An 18893-nucleotide genomic window follows, 5' to 3' on the forward strand; every position below is an offset into this window, starting at 1 on the left:
CAAACTGGTATAACCTTCAGATTAAATACAGCCTGGAAAATAATGGAATCTCATACCTCTGCCGCCTATTACAGCTCGGAAAATAAGTTGCTGGTGAGAAAAGTTGCTGCCACCTTTTTGATGAGACCCGCGTCCCATTACGCACCTGCAATAGTTAATCTACTACGTTGCAGTGCGAGCGTGACTGACGTGCCTGGCATGGCCCCCTCACGGAAGCTAAGAAAATGAAAAAATTATGTGTAAGCTCCGGCAATAATTTATGTGCCGCATTGCCGCGTGAGCAGACATAACATAGCTTTCTAAGAAAGCTTTCTTTTTAACTCGGGTAACAGTATCCGTCGCATTGCTGTTCGAGCATATCTAATGTCCTCTCAACGAAACAAAGTAAAGGAAAGCTTTTCTTTTTGGCTCCATAACCGTACAATACATGCGCTGCAAACAAAGAAACAAACGTCTGCAAACCAAAGTAAGTAATCATTATGAAGTGCCTCCCTACTGAATGTTAATTATACATTTGTTTTTATGGTATGAATGATTCAATTTTATATTTACATTTAAATCAACTAACTTTGCCCCTGCATTGCCCTGCCTGATTTTTATTTTTTAAAACTACTCACACCTGCAGTTGCTTCCCATAATTAAACACTCCACCCCAATGCTAATTACCTCCCACTACCCTATTAAAAAGCCACAACCAAAAAATGTCTGTATAATAGCAGCTTCCACTTTCTACTCCTACAATGTGTTTCTTTACTACAATGACACAGAAACTGAAATAAAATATTTTTCTTTACAAAACCACCCTTTGCACCCTCTAACCATTTTCCCAATAAAAATGTATTTCTGACGTATTCATTATCCATGTATCTTTTTTCTAATTTAATGAAATGCTGAGGTGTGTTCTAATAGCTTTATAAACCTGAAGCTCGGGCTGTACCGGACGGTATGGTCCCTCATAACTCGTTTAAGGCTGGCCTTTAACTTGGTCTTCAGGGCCCATAACGCTCCTCGCAACAGGTCTATAAAGCTATAGTATGTGCACCATAAGTAATTATTTTAATACTTTTTTGTTGGTAAAATACAAGGACCTGATTGATAATTTTCAAAATCTCTTATCTAATGATTGCATTTGGGTGTATGCAGTGGTAGCCTGATTCATCATTCTACAATGCACTGTATGTTTATTTCTAGTAGCATAAAACATTGTACCCTGTAAGGAAGGCATGGTATCGAGTAGTAGACACAGACACAATGGATACACGTTTCGAAAACCTATTATTTCGTATTTTAGTTGGGTTGGTAGAATTCCTACCTGGCCCTAACTGTAGAATGGTAGTAGTCTCGACCATTAAATAAATAACAAACACGTCCAAGTCAGTCTAGTCAAATAAAAACGCCTATACTAAGAAAACCTAACCTTGCCCTCCTTGTCAAAATTAAAAATGTTTTAAGGGAATACAAAATAAATGTCAGAATGGCTTCAGTAATAACTCCCTTCGCCACGTTCAGCCCCACAAGGTCTAGAGAGTTTCTTAAAAATGATAGGTGGGTGGCACCGTTCTATCAGTCTTCCTGGCTTACTGGTACAATTGAACAGTTCAGTCTTGGACTTCAAACATCTGTTAGTTCAATCACTTCCTTAGGCTTCGGCCGCCTTGTCATCAATACTCTGTTCATTCACTTTCTCAATTTCTCACAATTCTGCACAGGCTTTCCTCTGCCGGACTAAAGCCCGTTTTTTCTTTGTGGGTGTTCCCTTCCCCATGTTTTATCTCTGGTATCTTTTCACTGTCGAAGACTTTCGAAACAGCAAGGATTTTATGTAAACCTCTGCGTGACCACTTTGACCGCCTCAACAATTCTACAATTTACAATCATCCTCATCTTGCATCACCAATGCCTCTTGGTACTGGTAGTTCTCATTCTCTTTAGTGTGCCCTCTTGGCTTGTTGGCCTTTCTTCAAAGTTCATATGTAACACCAATACTACTTGGTATTTTAATTTCTTATTTCTTTTATTCTGCCCTCTTGGTACTTTCACCTTGCAACACCAATACTTCCATGGTATTTTTGTTTCACCAATGCCTCTTGGTACTTTAAGTTCTTCTTGTCTTTAGTTTGCCCCCTCGGCCTTTTCCAAAGTTCATATACTTGGCTCTCTTGGCATATTCAAAGTTCACATACTTCGCTTTCGATCTTATTCAACTTTCTTTCCTTGTCGCAGTTACTTGCTTTCCTTTGGTTCCCGCTGTAATATTTTTCAACTCTCATAACATTTCAGAGACTTTCGAAGGTGTATCCTTTCCTTTTACAATTCAACAATTGTCCTTGCCATTTGCGTTTTGTCGGCACACACGCAATTTTCAACTTTCAGATTACAGTTACTTTTGCTTTGAACACAAACCAGACTTTTGTTGCCTTCAATAACTCACCGGTCATGTTAATTGGTTTTCTTCTTATTCATGCACCAGTCAAGGCCATTACCAACGCCTCCTCTGCTCCTCCCCAACTCTGCCATTCACCCGTCCTGGGCCCCTTTCTAGCAACTTCAAGGTTTCTTTCCTCCGCTCACTCAGTTTCGGTCTTGGAATGCTTACGGCTTCCCGAAAGTGTGGAATTCTTGTGTGGCTCTGTCGCGATACGCATAGCTGCTGATCAGCCCGTTGGCCTTCCAATTTCCACAGCCTGGTTCGCACCAGCCCCGAAAGAGCTGTTCCTTCTCGTAGCCAGCCTGTGCGTGCCACCTTTTATCCTCAGTGTCATGACCCTTGCCCCTGGCCCTCACTGGCAAGTCAGCCTTCCAGTTAGGGCCAGGTCAAAGGCCTTAAAACCTCATTCAAGACTCTCTTGGAGTCAGTCCTGGCGCCTTTGGCGCCAGGCTCATAACCATCATGAAGACCAACAATAGAATGGGACTATTTACGTGAGACTATTTAACTTGGGGGGGGGGTGGCGTTCAGCCAACATGGAGGCACACACATAGCTCTGTTACAAGGAACTGAGCTATACGGTCTAGTCTTTTGGGTGTGGCAGGCTTGGGACTACTTTACCTGGACTACTTTGGGTGTGGCAGGCCTGGGACTATTTTACCTGGACTACTTTACCTGAGACTATTTAAACCGCACCCAAACTGCAGAACATGATTGCGTTATTCTGCTGTGGGCAGCTTAACGCTCACCGTGTCCAGTTCTTTGATGCCAGCTTACCTGAAACCAAGGACCTGCAGAGAGAGAAAGAACACTACGAAACTTACCTGGAACAGTATCCTGTCTTCAATCCATCGCCGACTTCAGTTCCACTCAACTGAAGGTACAAACTCCATCATCCGGCACCACATGCATCCTGGAATACCATAACCTGGAAAGAGGAGAAAGAAAGATGGCATTAGTAAGGGTTTACTCACGTTTCCTCCCGAATGAAGAAAGCCACACAATTCTTACCTGGGTAGTCATCTCCGGGTCAGTATCATTGCTGGAACATTAGGGCGCTCGGAGAGGAACATCGCAACCTGCAAGGAGAGAAAAGACACAGGTTAGCAATATAAAAGGCGAACAGCGCCGCGCATCGCGCATTACTCACCGGACAGCATCGGGCACACCGCGCTTTCGCCTACCGGCCCATGCTCATCTTCAAACTGCATGAAAACACCAAAATACCTTTCCATACCTAAAAGGAAAGAAGCAAGACATTATTATTCAAACTAAGAGGAACATAAGAACTGCATATAAAGACTGTAAAGCAGCAAACCTACGGAGTCGCAGCAGGCCTGGATTCCCACAGGGGGGCTTGCACCAGTGAAGTAACTTGGTCGCTGCTCGCCCCCCACATATACGCGCCCCTGCCACGAGGAGCAGGACGGAGAATCCACCTTTTACAATACTAAGGTGAGGAGAAGGCCCAAGGGGGAGGAAGGATTTGAGGCCAAGGGAGGTGGGAAAACATAAAGACAATCTGGTATTGAGCTCTTCTATATTGCAGACCCATCTTTAACCAGAGGCCTTACCAAGGGACCGGGAGAGGGTTTGAGAGTGAAAATCTTCCAACCAGGGCTGGGTGGCGTCCCCGTGGATATCAGGTGAGCGTAACACACAGGGAGTGTTAACAAGTGGCAGGTGTACATTGTTAGGACTACCTGCCTGACTCTGCCTGGCCTCATTATAGGGACAGAGCCAATGTAAGTAGTGGAGGTAATCTTGTGACCTCATTCCTCATCTTCTTCAGCTCAGTACTATTGTCAACGTAAAGTGGGGAGGAATCATGGGAGCTGTAGTTTATCATAAAATAAGCAGCGATAAGAGTTACATGGGTTGTGAAAAAAGGGGGATACCATGTCTTACCATTGGATGCTACTCCCAGAGGACCCCCTACCCAGGTGATCCTCCCTTGCTTGTCCACCCCCAGGATCCAAAAGCAAAGGCCTTTCCCTGGCCACCTGCATACGGAATCCAGTCTAGGTTGTGAAACACCCTCTGGTTTTTCACAACCCAAATACTTAAAATCATCCACTAGAACCAATTGTAGGCGATTCAACAAAAAATGAAACATTGACCTTCTTTTTATAACATTTTTCTGGATCTCACAATCATAACCTTTTGCCTTTGTTGGGTTAATTGACAGATATCGCGTCTTTAGGAAAAACTTTACGGTGGCGAGGCTTCTATGAAGACTTATTGCTGTTTGGTCACAGATCACAATATCATCCACATATACCAAATGCAAAAAGATGTTCCCTTGTTGTGGTGGATATGTGTTAAGATTATTAAAAACCGAACCAATGTCATGCATATAAAAGTTAAAGAGAAATGCGGCAAAGACACAACCTTGCTTTAAACCACGACTGAATCCATTTACTGTATGTGCCCTTATTGTCGAGTCTTATATGAATATCCATTTCTTTGCGCAGTTCCATTAACATATTAAAGTAGTTTGGCGGGCAATTCCTATTTCTCATTTTGTCCCAGAGCTTATTCTATCAACACAATGGAAGACCTGAAAGAGATCCAGGAAAGCTAAAAACAATTGTTTATTCAGAACTCTGGCCTGGGAATTTAAAAGTAGTAAAACAAAAACTATTTTGTGACATATTCTTTATATTTTGCATTGTAAAACTTACACAACATCGAACTCTGCACATTGTGAACACCCCTCCCGTTTTCCATCTACCCCTCCCCTCCGTCACCCTCCTCCCATTTCCCCCAGATTTTGTGATATTTCCCCAACATCCCCCTGGTTCGATACGATATTCTCGACAGACTGCAATCCGATCCATAATGAAACAATGCTCACCTGTAATAGAACCGTGTAGTGCTCCCCGACAAAGACTGCAATACCACAGACCTTGGGATACCTCACATGAACTGGGGGATTTACTATAGCAGGCCGCCATTGAAAAACTTTGGGCGGGTCTGCACATGAGAAGGGGGTGGGGCTTAAACCCGGTTATATGTATTTTCTGATTGTAACACCTCTTGTTAGGGGAAGACCGGGATTAATTGGCCTGGGGAACAAGATGGGGGGAACCAACAGAGATATGAGTGGGAGGATGCACAAGGGCATAGGAAAAAGGAACTGGTTGATGGTTTGGGTGAGGCCGAAGAAGGTGGACTTGGACCAAGAGACCAAAAGGAAGAAGGACGGTGTATAGGAGTGTGTAGGAGGTTTTATAGAAAAGGTCAGATATTGGCTGGTGAGAGAAAGTGCTGCTGTGATATGAATGTGTATATAAGGTGTGTAAGTGAAATTGGTAGTAGAAGAGTAGGAAGTGAGTGAAGGAGTGACTGATGGAGTGGAAAGCAGGGCAACTGAGGAGAAGGTGGGGATTGTGATGATCTTTCAGAGGTTGTCACTTCGCCCCAGACGGGAGCCCCTTTCCATGAAGCTAGGGTGGGGAGGCTGCTAACCGGTAGTCCAACTAGGGGTGATGACATGCGGGAGGATCTCATGAAAATGAACTCACCTCACTGGGATAAGGACATAGGTCTGGGAACAGGACCTTATATCACAAAACCATAGGGTGAGGACAACTCCCAAACCTCCTTTATGTATCATAAACTCTGAAACCATGTGTTGTTGTAAAATATCTAACAACCTTTATGTAATAGGTACAGGGATGAAGAAGCACTTGAACGCTTGAGCGGGAGGAATGCTCCATCAGCTACTAACAATTTGACGTTATGCTGGGGCTGTCTCCACTATTTATATCAAACAAAAAGGACTAGGAGCTTGATATCCGGAGAAGGGAGAAAGATCTCGATATCCATAGACAGAGGAAGGTGTGGCGAAGATGACTGTGATAGAAAGTCTCATCAGCCGACAGGGCATCGCCGTTGAGAGTTGGAGAAGTAACAGAGAGAAAACATAAGAGAACTGAACTAGTCGCAGAAGATGAAACGGTAAAGCAGAGGTTGGTGGACCGATTGAGAGAAAGGCAATCGGTCAAACCCAGTCCAGTCCGGGAACCAAAAATCGGACAGTGCGTGGCCGTTCGACGACAGGAGAATGAGAAGCCAAGTTGCGCGAAGAAAGCACCTTGCATACCGGCCAGAGACCAATGTAGAGAAATAGTGGAACCACTGTGCTAGTTGCGTCACCTGGTGGTTGCGTGACCTGTAATGGTTTGACCATGCGGTCCAACAGCTAATCAGTGACTGCCAAGCAAAGCCTCCCGGGGAGATGTGTTGGAAAATGAGCAAAAGGTGAATCAGACAGTGGTGGTTGCACCACCTCTGACGGGGGGGATCATGTTGTCCGAAACCTGTGCACAAACTGCCAGCAACAAGCGGTCCTGAGCGCTAGAAGGCCCAACTCGAGAACGATATTGAAGTTGATAAAGAGGCGAATCTCTGGCCCTGATACGATCCCAAACCTCAGGTAACTTGTTCTGTGTGAAACCTGAAAGGGGGCGGGAAGTTTCAAAAGACATTTATTAAAGTTAATGACTTACCAGGACAAATTTCCCTTGCAGAAGCACTCAACCCAAAGCTTTCGAGAATCCTGGTGAAATAGGTAAATCGTTCCGCGAAGGACACTTCAGACCACACCAATAAAGCGGGATAACCTGACGGCGAATAATCCTGATGCAGTGAGTAAAGAACCCGGTTTAAGCAGAGATCATAGCACTTTGGAAGTTCCCCGATACAAAAAGGAGTCTTTCCGAAGCTGCAAAAGGACACGCCATGCAAGAGAAGTTCCTGCGATACTGTGGGAAACACCAGAAGAATAAGGAAAACCAGTACCTCCTGGGGTTTAGTCCAGTTTGTTCTTCTTTTTGTATTCATTCAACACCAGATCAGTCAAGAGTCTATCCCCTGTCTTCCGTGTAGGTGAAAGAAGAAGTTGAAACAAAGAGAGTGGACCCTCAACCCTTGGCAAAGCTGGTGAAAAGTTCCCCCGTGAGAAGTTAACGGGAACAAGTACAAGTCCGGGAGGGGGCTGGGAAGACTCGAGAGTGGAAATCATGAAGAAGTAGATGAAGTAGTGAATCTCTTTGTAGTACAATTTGTTGGGTAGTTCCACAAGACTGTGGTGCTGGAGAGTCGAGAGGAACTCTGGGAGCATGTTCATGGTCCCAGTGCAGCCAGGCTGAAACTTCCTTAAAGGAATTACACGTTTTGTTGAAGTTTATAAAGAAAATCAGAGATCATTTTAGAGGAAGGGAGTCATCTTCCTAGCCCCACGAGGATCTTGTAGACATGTTTTGTTTGTTATGAAAGCATGCTAACTTTATTGGAACTTTTACTTTAAAGACTTCACGTCTTTGAGACACTTTACATCCAGAAGAAGGGAGTCATTCTCCTTGGTCACTATCAGAACCCAAACTTTACCTTTCTTTGTTGAAGTGACAGGGATAGCGAAGGAGCTTTTGGACATGGATGGTGCCTTTTGATTTGGATTTTAATGGACTTCTTGACGAGCACCCGAGTTTCTTTAGTTTAGGCAGGGAAATCCCATTAGAGTTAAGGACAGATGGGTTTATTTTTACTTTCAATAAAAGTCTTTAACCCAAAACCATATCACCACTTGGTTAGTCTCCTTAATTCCTTGTCACCAGGACGAGTAGTGGTGTGGGGATGGGAGTAGCAGTAGTAATGGTGGTTGGGTGGGAGTCGTGGTGGCGTGGACTGCGTATCCCTAGGTTAGAGAGAAGAGAGACCATTAGGCCCTTTTCTGATTTAAATATAAAAACTCTTGAATTATATCTGGGAGTTGGTGTATTCTTGAAAATGGGTGGTTAACAAGACAAAAGTTTAATCCAGGAAATCATTTTATTATAAGCGTACATAATACTGTAGTAACAAACCACCTGCTAAAACATTCTGATTAATGAAGAACATGATTGGGAAGCAGGCAATATGGTAACCTGAAGATGTCCCTGAAGTATAACTTAGGGCATGGTAACCTTTTCACATGCTGATGAGATTGAAAATGCAGTCCAGCTCAAGTTTGAAAGTCCTAATGCTAGTGTTACTGCTATGACTGTCAATAAGGTATTGTGATATGTTTGTGTTTATAGATGGGGCTTTGTGTAGAATGCAGGAGCTTGGTTCCAATGAACACACCCACTTGTATCGTCTGTGAAGCCCCACTGCCCCAGCAAATGCAGCCACAGGCCAGCATCACTTTAAAGGTAAGCTCTATAAAACAAGAAACATTAATCAAAGCGCGTAATGTGTGGTCAACTAAATTGTTTCATCTGGTACCAAAAATCTCTTCTTACCTATGGGGCAGCATTCTGCTGAGCCCTGCAACTCTTCTTTGAACCTACATTTAATGGTAGACGCGGAATACACACCCACACCAACCTAAATTACATTTTTCAGCTGTGTTCTGCATGTTGTTTCTTAAAAGCTTCATTAAAGAGGGTTTCCACTATAACAGTATAGTGCGGCCGTTATTAAAAGCCCCTTTTCAGTACTCCTTGGAGATCTTATTATTTGCAATCAGCTGAACTACAAAACTGTATCAGCTGAACTACAATTCCATTTTGGACCCTCCTTTGACTCTCAAACATAGATGTTGTGCTTTTTAACATCCTGCACCCCATATTGCATTGCATTGTGAAACCACTTGATCGCCTTGTGACCTGGGCCAGAACTAGCCGTGCAGCCTCTCTTCTCTTTCCTTCAACTATCCTCTGCCACCCTCATGGCACATGCCATTTCTCCTATCTTCTCCAACTGCTACACTATCACATGCCCTCCTTCTCTTACAAAGTCGGGAAGGAAAAAGCACCAAAAAGACATATTGAGAGCCAACCCATTGCAGACACCTATGTCAGTGCAACTTCCAGAGAGGTCATCACCAAAATCCTTTTCTTTGTCCCTTCTCCAGATCTATGGACTCCTGATCTCATCTCCACCCTTTCACAACCTCTCTCACTTATGGCGGCACCGAGTTGGAAGTCCTCTTAGCCGGCTTCTTATCACGCTGCTTCATTAATGTCTACCACACAGGCACTATCTTAGTTCATGGCCATCAACCCAAACTCCTCCTCTTTGACCGGCACCTGCCATCCTTCATTACCTTCCTTCACCTGCCTCTCCTCCTACCACTCTGTCGCTCCCCCTCTGACTGGTGTACCATGCCACTTTACACCACCTCAGAAAACCTTCAAAGGCGGAGACCTCCTTCACCTGGCTACTCTTAACACCCACTCAGCCAATAAACGCTGTTAGGGAGAATTCTCTCTTTAGGCTGAATTTCCTAACCTAGTGAGTCCCCCAGCAAGCAGCTTTGCTGGATTCCTGGAGTTTATTTTTTTGCTCCTGCCAAGAGTGAGACTCTCTTTCTCCCACTCTTGGACATGATTTATGGTGTTCCTTTGACTGTTTATGTGTTTTATGGGCTATGGGGTCCTTTACCCTATAGGGCCTCATATGTTTTTACTATGTGTGTTACACAGCACCCTCCGTGCAGTAACACAGGGGTGTCATAGTGACACCCCACCATAGACTCCATGCCCTGGGACTGACTACTGTCTCCCAGGGCATGTAAAGTCACCATTGGCTTTACTAGTCCCAGATTATTAACAGAAACCGGTACAAACATCATATTGTGGACATACTGGTCGGGGCAATTCGATTGCCCTGGGGTCTGTTAGTCGAGGGGGCACGTCTCCGTCCCCCCTGATCGAGTTTTGGCTGTTGGCAGTGGATACTACTTTTTATATTCGACCGCGAATATATCCATATGGGATTTTCCCATTGTTCGAGGCTACCAACTTTAATTATTTAATTCTCATAGCCTCGAACATACCGCCGGTTTATTTATTTAATATTAATTCGCTGGTTGGTATTTTTTGCCAGGACTTGATTCTAAAATGGCGTTTGTGTTCTCTTCTGTGACTCCAACCCAAGTCGAACCCTTTGTTCCACTTTTTGGCGGGCTTCTCCACAGAAGCCTCCAAAAGTGGTGCCACTCTGTCTGGGTACCACAGGGTGTGTGGGAGGGGGTTTAGGCACCCTGGACTGAGTTACCTTGGTAACTCAAGTCTCACTCTCGTGTGATTGGCCCAAGTGGTGAGCCGGCCGGCTCACCACTTAGCATGTTTGATTGACAGCTAGGCTGAGTGAATGGGGGCGTGCTGCATAAAAGCAGGGCTTTGAGGACTGGAACTTCAGAAGTCGCCACAGGACCTGAGAATCCGACGAGGGAGAAGCTGAGCCGACCTACCACGACGACACCACCGGTGGAGCCCTGCGGAACCGACTCGCCACTTCCCGACGACAGAGAAGATCTCCCGGCTGGAGAGGCTTCTTCCCCTGACTGGTGGGCACAACCAGTTTACCTTCTTTTCCTCGCATCCCAGGACGTCTTGTGGTCGAATTGACCGTGCCAACCACCCCGGCAACCGGATAGCCACTTACCACTGAACCGCAAATAAAAGGACCGCTCCTTTTACCTGAGAACTCCGCGGCTGGTTTCTTCCCTGGCAGTGCAACGGACTCCTGTCTTCCTCCCCCACGAGATCCTCTCTTCCCCCCGACGAAGCACCGACTTGCATCCGCTGCCAGGAACAACTGCCCCCGCTGGAGTATTCTCACCACTTTAAGGTACCGTGTCCGCCAAGCCTCCCTTTCCTAAAGATTGCTAGAAGGTAATAATAATCCCTTAACCTTCTAATGGATTGTGTCCTCCCACGTATTCCTCATCTTGTGATAAATCGTTATCTCCAGCTTCGCTGCTTCGGAAAAAAAAATTCTCGGCAGAGGGCGCTGTGCTCGAGGTCGTGGCGTCGATTGTCCCTCGACGTACTCCGTACTGTCGACATCACCGATGGTATAAGTAGCTCGAGCCGCGCCCGTTGCTTCAGTTCCGTTTTTCCGTTAGCTTCGCTATTAAGAACGGTGCGCTTCTATTTTCTGTGAAGAAAATGTCATCTTCGACACCCAGAACTGGGTTTAAAAAGTGTGCAGATTGTGGGTCTAAGATATCGATTACCGATCCCCACGGGATTTGTCTCTGGTGTCTCGGTTCCAGTCACCGAACCGACGACTGCGGGTCCTGCCAATCGATGACCGAAAAAGCTCTTCTTGAGAGGAGAGGTAAACTGTCGGTGGGGAGGGAGGCCTCAAAAAAGGTTTCGTCAAAAAGACATAAGAAAGCGACTGATTCTAAGGGATCGGATCGCCATAGGCACTCGAAGAGATCTCGATCTAGGAGTAGATCGAGACATTCTTCGTCGTCATCGAAAAAAATGAAGAGGAGACATAGATCTCCCTCATCATCTTCTTCTTCAGAGTCAACCGAAGAAATTCGTTGTCCGACTAAATCGGATTCTCCCAGTAAGTGGGAAGAATTCCGCAAAAAGATGGAGGTTTTCGAGAATGAGGCCTTGACCCCCTCGAAAGAACCTCGAAAAAGCCATACCCCTAAAGTCGCTCCATTGGACGACAAAGGGAAGTCCAAGGCTACTATGGCCAAGTCCAGTAGCGTTGAGGAATACGAAAAACCTTGAGTCGACGTAAAACCGTCGAAGAATCTTCGAGAGTCGAGCACCTCTCCATTGCCGGCCAAGAAACACAAATCGTCGAAGACTTCGAAAACTTCGTCGACGCCCTCGACGTCGATAATTTCGACACCAAAGCCAAATGCGTCATCAACGCCATTATCGAAGTCATCTTCGAAAACTTCGAGGGATTTGCCATTTCCTTCGAAGCAGATGGAAGAGGAAGAAAGGAGATTCACTCCTTTGCCCAGATCAGACTTTTTCAAATCTATGTCTGCAATCTATGAAGAGTCTGGTTCAGAAGAAGACGAAGTTACTTCTTTGGGAGTTACTTATGGTACAAGACAAGTTCCTGAAGAACTTATTGACCAGGAATCTAAAATGAGAGACCTGAGTGATACTCTCCATTCTGCCAGCGGAGTTGACACAGCCCCAGAATTAGAGTTCGCCAAACCTGATCCTGCAGAGCATGCAGATGCTGGGTACAGGGGTCTTATGACCAGGGTAGTTGAATACATGGGTTGGGGTAATACGTCACCCATTTTTGAACAAGATGACATGACGGATATTATCGTCAAGGGACCTCAGAAGGATCCTGTTCTCCCTTTTCACAGGGCCCTTCAAAGGACTGTGGAGAAAAACTGGGAGAAACCAGAAACCATTGCTGCTGCAGATAGCACTTTTCCAAGAAAATATAGACCAGCTGGAATGGATCCTGAATATTTGAATAAACATCCGACTCCAGAGAGTTTAGTCATTCAAGCAGCATCCACTTCAAAACAAACGGCTTATCCAACTATCCCTCCAGATAGAGAGGATAAAAAAATTGACACCTGGGCACGTAAAGTTTTCACGTCAGGCAGTATGGCACTTAAGTCGGCAAATGTCACCTGTACCCTAGCCAGGTTTACCCATACCCTGTGGGACTGTATTTCGGTGGCAGCTGATCATATTACGGAAGGCGAGGAAAGGGAAGGCTTCCTGAATATAGTCAAAGACGGGAAGGAGGCAATGGGGGAATGCCTCCAGTCTGGACTGGATACTGCTGATAGTGTCAGCAGATCCATGGCTGCAAGCGTTGTGCTACGCAGATTTGCGTGGTTGAGGAAGTCGGGATTTACAACGGACGTGCAAGCTAGACTCCTCAACATGCCCTTTGATGGCTCGAGGCTCTTTGGCACAAAGGCTGATGAAAGCCTAGAAAAACTTCAGACCTCGAAAGCGGCAGCTAAATCACTTAGCGCCTCTTTGCGCCAGCCTCTAAAACCCTATTCCGGCTCATCTTCCTGGAGGGGTCGTTCTTTTCGATACTACTCCTCTTTTGGTAGAGGAAGAGGACAGGCTTCTTAAAGGGGCAAAATTAACTTCCCTCGTGGAGCACGGGGAAGAGGTGCAAAATCAGCCTCAGGAGCGGCATCTGTACCCTCAGCCACTCCTGCAGCCGCCTCCAAATCCCTCTGAGACCTTGTTACACAAAACACCAGTGGGAGGCAGGATCTCTCAACATCTGAAGGAATGGCGGGGCATTACCTCAGATGCTTGGGCACTGGAAACAGTAGCCCAAGGTTACTGTCTCCCCTTTCTAAAAAGGCTTCAGAATCATCCACCGGGAGCCAACTCCGTCAAAATTCCGGATCCGCTCCTGTTGCAGGAAATTTTAACCCTGCTAGAGAAAGGTGCCATAGAACTGGTACCTGTAGCGGAGAGGAACAGGGGTTGGTACTCCGCATATTTTCTCATCCCAAAAAAGGACGGAGGACTGAGATCCATCTTGGACTTGAGAAACTTGAACAAGTTCCTCAGGAAGGACAAGTTCAAGATGGTGACTCTTTCTCAGATCCTTCAGGCTCTCCAACTCCAAGATTGGTTGGTATCATTGGACCTTCAGGATGCTTACTTTCATGTGCCAATCCATCCAAAGCACAGAAAGTACCTGATGTTCGCGATTGGCAATTCTCATTATCAGTTTCGAGTTCTGCCATTCGGGTTGACCTCCGCCCGAGGGTTTTCACCAAACTGTTGGCGGTTGTGGCAGCAAGTCCCGGGAAAGGAGGTATTCACATATATCACTACCTGGACGACTGGTTGATCAGAGCAAGTTCTCCAGAACAAGCTCAGGAACATCTTTCGATCACCTGCCACTTCCACCACAAACTGGGCTTCTCCCTCAATTTCAAGAAGTCCCACATGATACCAGCCCAGAAACTCCAGTTTATCGGAGCAGTCTTGGACACTTCATCGGGAAAAGCCTCGCCTCCCGATGTGAGAGCTCTCCACATCCAGCAGATGGTAACAAAATTCCAGAATGCCCAACGTCTACCGGCCTTCGATTTTCTCAGGTTGCTCGGCCTCATGGCATCCTGCATTTTCCTAGTACCAGAGGCCAGGTTGAGAATGAGATCCCTTCAATGGGCACCCAGAACTCAGTGGTCCCAGTTCTCAGGGAATATGTCGGATCTTCTGCAAGTCCCGAGCGCAGTTGCTCAGGCTCTTCTATGGTGGGCTCTCAACAACAACATTCTCAAGGGAGAATCTTTTTGGCAACCATGGCCGGAGATAACGGTAGTGACGGACGCTTCACTCACAGGGTGGGGAGCACACACCAACGATCTGACAATCAGCGGTCGTTGGTCTCCATTGGAGTCCAAACTACACATCAACCTATTAGAGCTGAGGGCAATCAGACTAGCTCTGAAGGCCTTTCTGCCCTCTGTACAGGGAAAGAATGTTCTGATAATGACGGACAACACAGTGGCCATATACTATCTCAACAAGAGAGGAGGTGTAGGGTCACTGCCACTGTGCAGAGAGGCAATGCAGCTCTGGTTCTGGGCAATATGAGAAGGAATCTCTCTGTCGGCAATTCACCTAGCCGGAGAGAAGAACACGGCGGCAGACGCTCTGAGCAGGCAGAGCACGGTCTCTCACGAGTGGGAGCTGGCTCAGGAAGTCCTTCTGGAGATCTTCGCCCTTTGGGGAACCCCTCAAGTGGATCTGTTCGCCACTGCGATCAACCAGAAGTGTGATGAGTACTGCTCAGGGGAATTTCCTCAAAGAGGAGCTCTGGGAGACGCATTTAAGTGGAATGGAAGTTTCCACTGCTGTACGCGTTTCCCCCAGTCCCCGTGATTCCTCAAGTAATCAGGAGGTTGAGAAAGTTCAGGAAAACCATGATCCTAATTGCCCCGGATTGGACCAGGAGGACGTGGTACCCGGACCTTCTAGACATGTCCATTTGCCCTTCAATATGTCTTCCGCAAAGAGAGGATCTTCTCTCGCAAGAGGAAGGTCGGGTTCTCCATCCAGAGGTCAAGACACTCAACCTTCACGCATGGTTTCTGAGAGGTTGAGATACAAGGATTGGGATCTTCCGGATGATGTAATGGAAATCTTGCTTTCGGCCAGAAGACCAGCAACAAAGTCTTTGTACCGATGTCACTGGAATAGGTTTAGTAACTGGTGCAAAGACAAGTAAGTGGACCCTTTTCAGTGTGGCACCCCAATGGTGCTTTCCTTTCTGCTACATCTAGCTAATCTGGGGCTCCATATAGGAACAATAAAAGGATACCTTGCTGCGCTGTCCATTTTCAAGCGCTCCTCGGAAGAGTTTTCATATTTCAAAATACCGTTATTAATTCAATTCTTAAAGGGGCTCACTAATGTATACCCTCCAGTACCATTTCATGTACCAGCCTGGGACTTAAATTTAGTATTGCAATTCTTGACTTGCGTACCTTTTGAGCCTCTGCACTCATGTCCATTGAGGCTTTTGACTCTAAAAACTGTCCTCCTTGTGGCCCTATCATCAGCCCGCAGGGTTAGCGAACTTCAGCCTCTCTCATGCAAACCATCATATACTATTTTTTATAAAGATAAGGTAGTCCTTAAAGTTAAACCTTATTTTTGCCAAAAGTAGTCTCGGACTTCCATTTGTCACAAAAAATAGTACTTCCTACGTTTTATCCTCCTCCTTACCTGGGCAAAGAAGAGGAGAGATTACATAAATTAGATCCCAAGAGGGCTCTTAGTTTTTACATCTCTAGGATGGCTAAATTGAGGCAAGATGACCAACTGTTTGTGGGTTACACTGGTCAAAAATTAGGCTGATCTGTAACAAAACAGACCATTTCCCGCTGGATCATATTAGCCATAGTTGAATGCTACAGACTAGCGGGAAAAGAACCACCAGATGGGCTTCGTGCCCATTCTACAAGGGGAATGGCTACTTCTGCGGCTCTAAAGAGGGGAGTCCCGGCAGCAGACATTTGTGCAGCTGCAACCTGGAAAACAATACATACCTTTGTTAAACATTCTTATTTGTAAATCATGGAAAAGGGAAGTGTCGCTGTGCCCAGGGTTTAGAGCTGAAACGGGGGTCATGTGATTCCCAGGGATCCTCTAATTAGCTCAAAGTTTTAAGCAATGAATGCTATAGTACATTAGTTGAAGAAAATAAATCCTCTTGACACATTATATAAGATACCAAAAGGAGGCAAGTATCACGTAACCAGGATTTTTAATATATGTAAAACAATCAACAAGTGATGAATCGACAAGGAAAAAATGAAAAAACAGTGAAAAAACAACAACAGAAACATATAAGTCTCAAAGCATATAGAGCAAATTGATGTAGTGTGACACACACCTAAACTTAATCTGTTATTTCATCACAGAAAAAGATGCATTCATGTCAAAGCGGTGGTGTCCAAAGAACGACAGGTATGCAGAAAAGAAAGGAGTAAAAAAGTGATAGGCTGAAAAAGAGAATATAACCGAAAATGCGGTTTAGTATTGGCAGCAGAGTAGTAGGGCCTGGGTGCGTCTGCCTGTCCTACCACGCTCTTGGGGACAAATCCCAGAGAAACAACCTTTTGTTGTGCTGCTCTAGTCAGGGGATGTATCCTAAATGTTCCCAGTCTAGAGGTCTGGAAGGGTGAAGTCCAACAGAAAAAATCCTGGTAATATTGTTCAGGTATAATGTCTGTTTCCAAGGTTTGCCAACACAGTGGGGGAATCTATTCCAATCGGTTTGTAAGGATGTGTGGGTGGATAAAATGATCCCCACATTCCCCTCACGTTCGTGCATTTCGGCGGAGGCCGGTCCCTTATAGGCTGATGACCAGTTTTAATATTCCGCCTTCATCAGGGCTGGTGAGTTCTGCAAGAAAATGAAGTAAAATAGAATTAAGTGTAAGAAAGCAAGAAGAGACTACATGTAAGTGGGGTGTGTGGTCCCTACAGTTAGTATCCTAGTGGGTGCGTCAGGGTTTAAAATCAAGTGTAATGGTAAAGGATGTGCTGGAGGTAGATGGATAGCAGGGGGACTCTCCACAATAAAAGCTAAGTGAAGTATGAATAAAATCATGCAGCACTTTCTCCTGTGTCTGCCTAATAAACAGGGAAATGATGGAAAAGAAGTGAGCTAGTACTAATCCAGCATGCTCCCCAAGTGTGGTGCCAAACACATTGAGTGCTCCCCGCTTCCCGCCGAGACAAACCAATTTGAAAGTGGTACCTTGGAAGCTGTAGAAGAACAGATCCAAAAAACACAGGGGTACTAGGGACCCGCCGTGAAAAGGGTACCAAATGTGACCCAGCTTCGAAGGGTTCAAGGGAATGTAGAGCTCTGGATAGCGTTCCAAAAAAATAGGATGGAGAATATCCAGTCAGGCCCCGTGGGTGGGAGAGTGCCAACCCCAACGGCACTGCTGGAGGTTCCAGGAACTAGCTGCAGTCACAGAGACTGTCAGCTGGAAAGGACCTAGGGGAAAAAGAGGAGGGAGAAATCCTAAGTGTACAGCGGGCGGCGGGAGGGAAGAGACTAGGGGCTGGGAGTAGAAAAGCAGGGCTCTAAATGACTGAAAATTGACGGCTCACCTTGATTGTCTGTGTCTCGGGGGCGCGAGCAGAGCGTTCAGTGGAATCTGTATAGTGAAGGGCGAAGCCTGTCTGTGTAAGTAGACGCAGAGTTGAGACAAAAAGCCCCGTGAGGGGCGGGAGTGAGAGGCGTGTGGGCACCCATTGGCTGCCGGCGCCACACCCGCATCGTCAGCAGAAATTGGCCGGCGAGCCTGCGTGCTGCTTTGTACTGCTAAACCGGAGCACGGCTCGGTTACCAGGGAACACCTGGAATGTGTACGTAGGCATGGGGGGAGTGGCCTCAATCTACTGTGAAAATCACAGTGAACCAGCTCGCGGAGTGGAATGTGAGTGAGGCCGGGGTGTGCCCAGAACCCGCTCTTGTGAAAGGAGTGGGCCAATGGCTCCAAAGTACCAACGGTGTATTTTGAGGAAGAGAAACGGAGGATCGTGGCTAAGGAGAGCCATGCGTAGCAATGGGAGCATGCCCCTAATGTGTCAGCGATCCTAAAAATCGGCTGTAGACTGTAACAATACCCCCCCCCAGGCAGAGACGCAGTGCGGTACGTGCGTGAGCGGGGATATCACCAGTTCTGGAGCCACGTAGGGAGTGGGCACTGGAATCAGTCGCCCACAGGGTGTCGCAAAAGATGGACACAGAGGGGACATGGAAGAGTCAGCTTGTCAGCAAGCAAGCAGGTAAACATGCCTGCCTGCAGGGGTAGAGAGGGTGGACTGGGTAAGGGGACCCATGTCTAGGGGAGAAGAGAAGTGATATGTAGGAAAAAATATATCTCCAGCTGGCGTACCCCAATGTAGGGGGAAATGGTCAGGACACTGCCTCCTCTAACGAGGGTTTATTTGCAAAGGCAGTTCTGCATTCTGTCCACGAAAACTGAAATGGTACTCCCACCTCCAAAAAATGTATACTGCTATGGGAGCCTATCACAAGATGAGGAATATGTGAGAGGACACAATCCATTCGAAGAACAAGTTACTTACCAACTGTAACGTTCTTTCGACTGGATGTTCCTCCCACGTATTCCTCATCGACCCTCCCATCCTACCCCATAGTACAGTTTACGTTT

At 46.2% G+C, this 18893-nt stretch overlaps 1 protein-coding gene across 2 annotated transcripts in view; it reads left to right on the forward strand.

Moving 5' to 3' along the window:
* The window catches only part of DZANK1 (double zinc ribbon and ankyrin repeat domains 1), a 1110268-nt gene that overhangs the window by 436913 nt on the left and 654462 nt on the right, over window positions 1-18893 (forward strand). For both annotated transcript variants that reach the window (XM_069607537.1, XM_069607538.1), the window contains exon 9: window positions 8512-8625. In XM_069607537.1, coding sequence (XP_069463638.1) covers window positions 8512-8625 — 114 coding nt within the window. The remainder of the gene's footprint in view (window positions 1-8511; window positions 8626-18893) is intronic.

Source organism: Ambystoma mexicanum, chromosome 4q, assembly GCF_040938575.1.
Source record: "Ambystoma mexicanum isolate Mex_15411 chromosome 4q, UKY_AmexF1_1, whole genome shotgun sequence".
In the NCBI taxonomy this organism is placed as follows: domain Eukaryota; kingdom Metazoa; phylum Chordata; class Amphibia; order Caudata; family Ambystomatidae; genus Ambystoma; species Ambystoma mexicanum.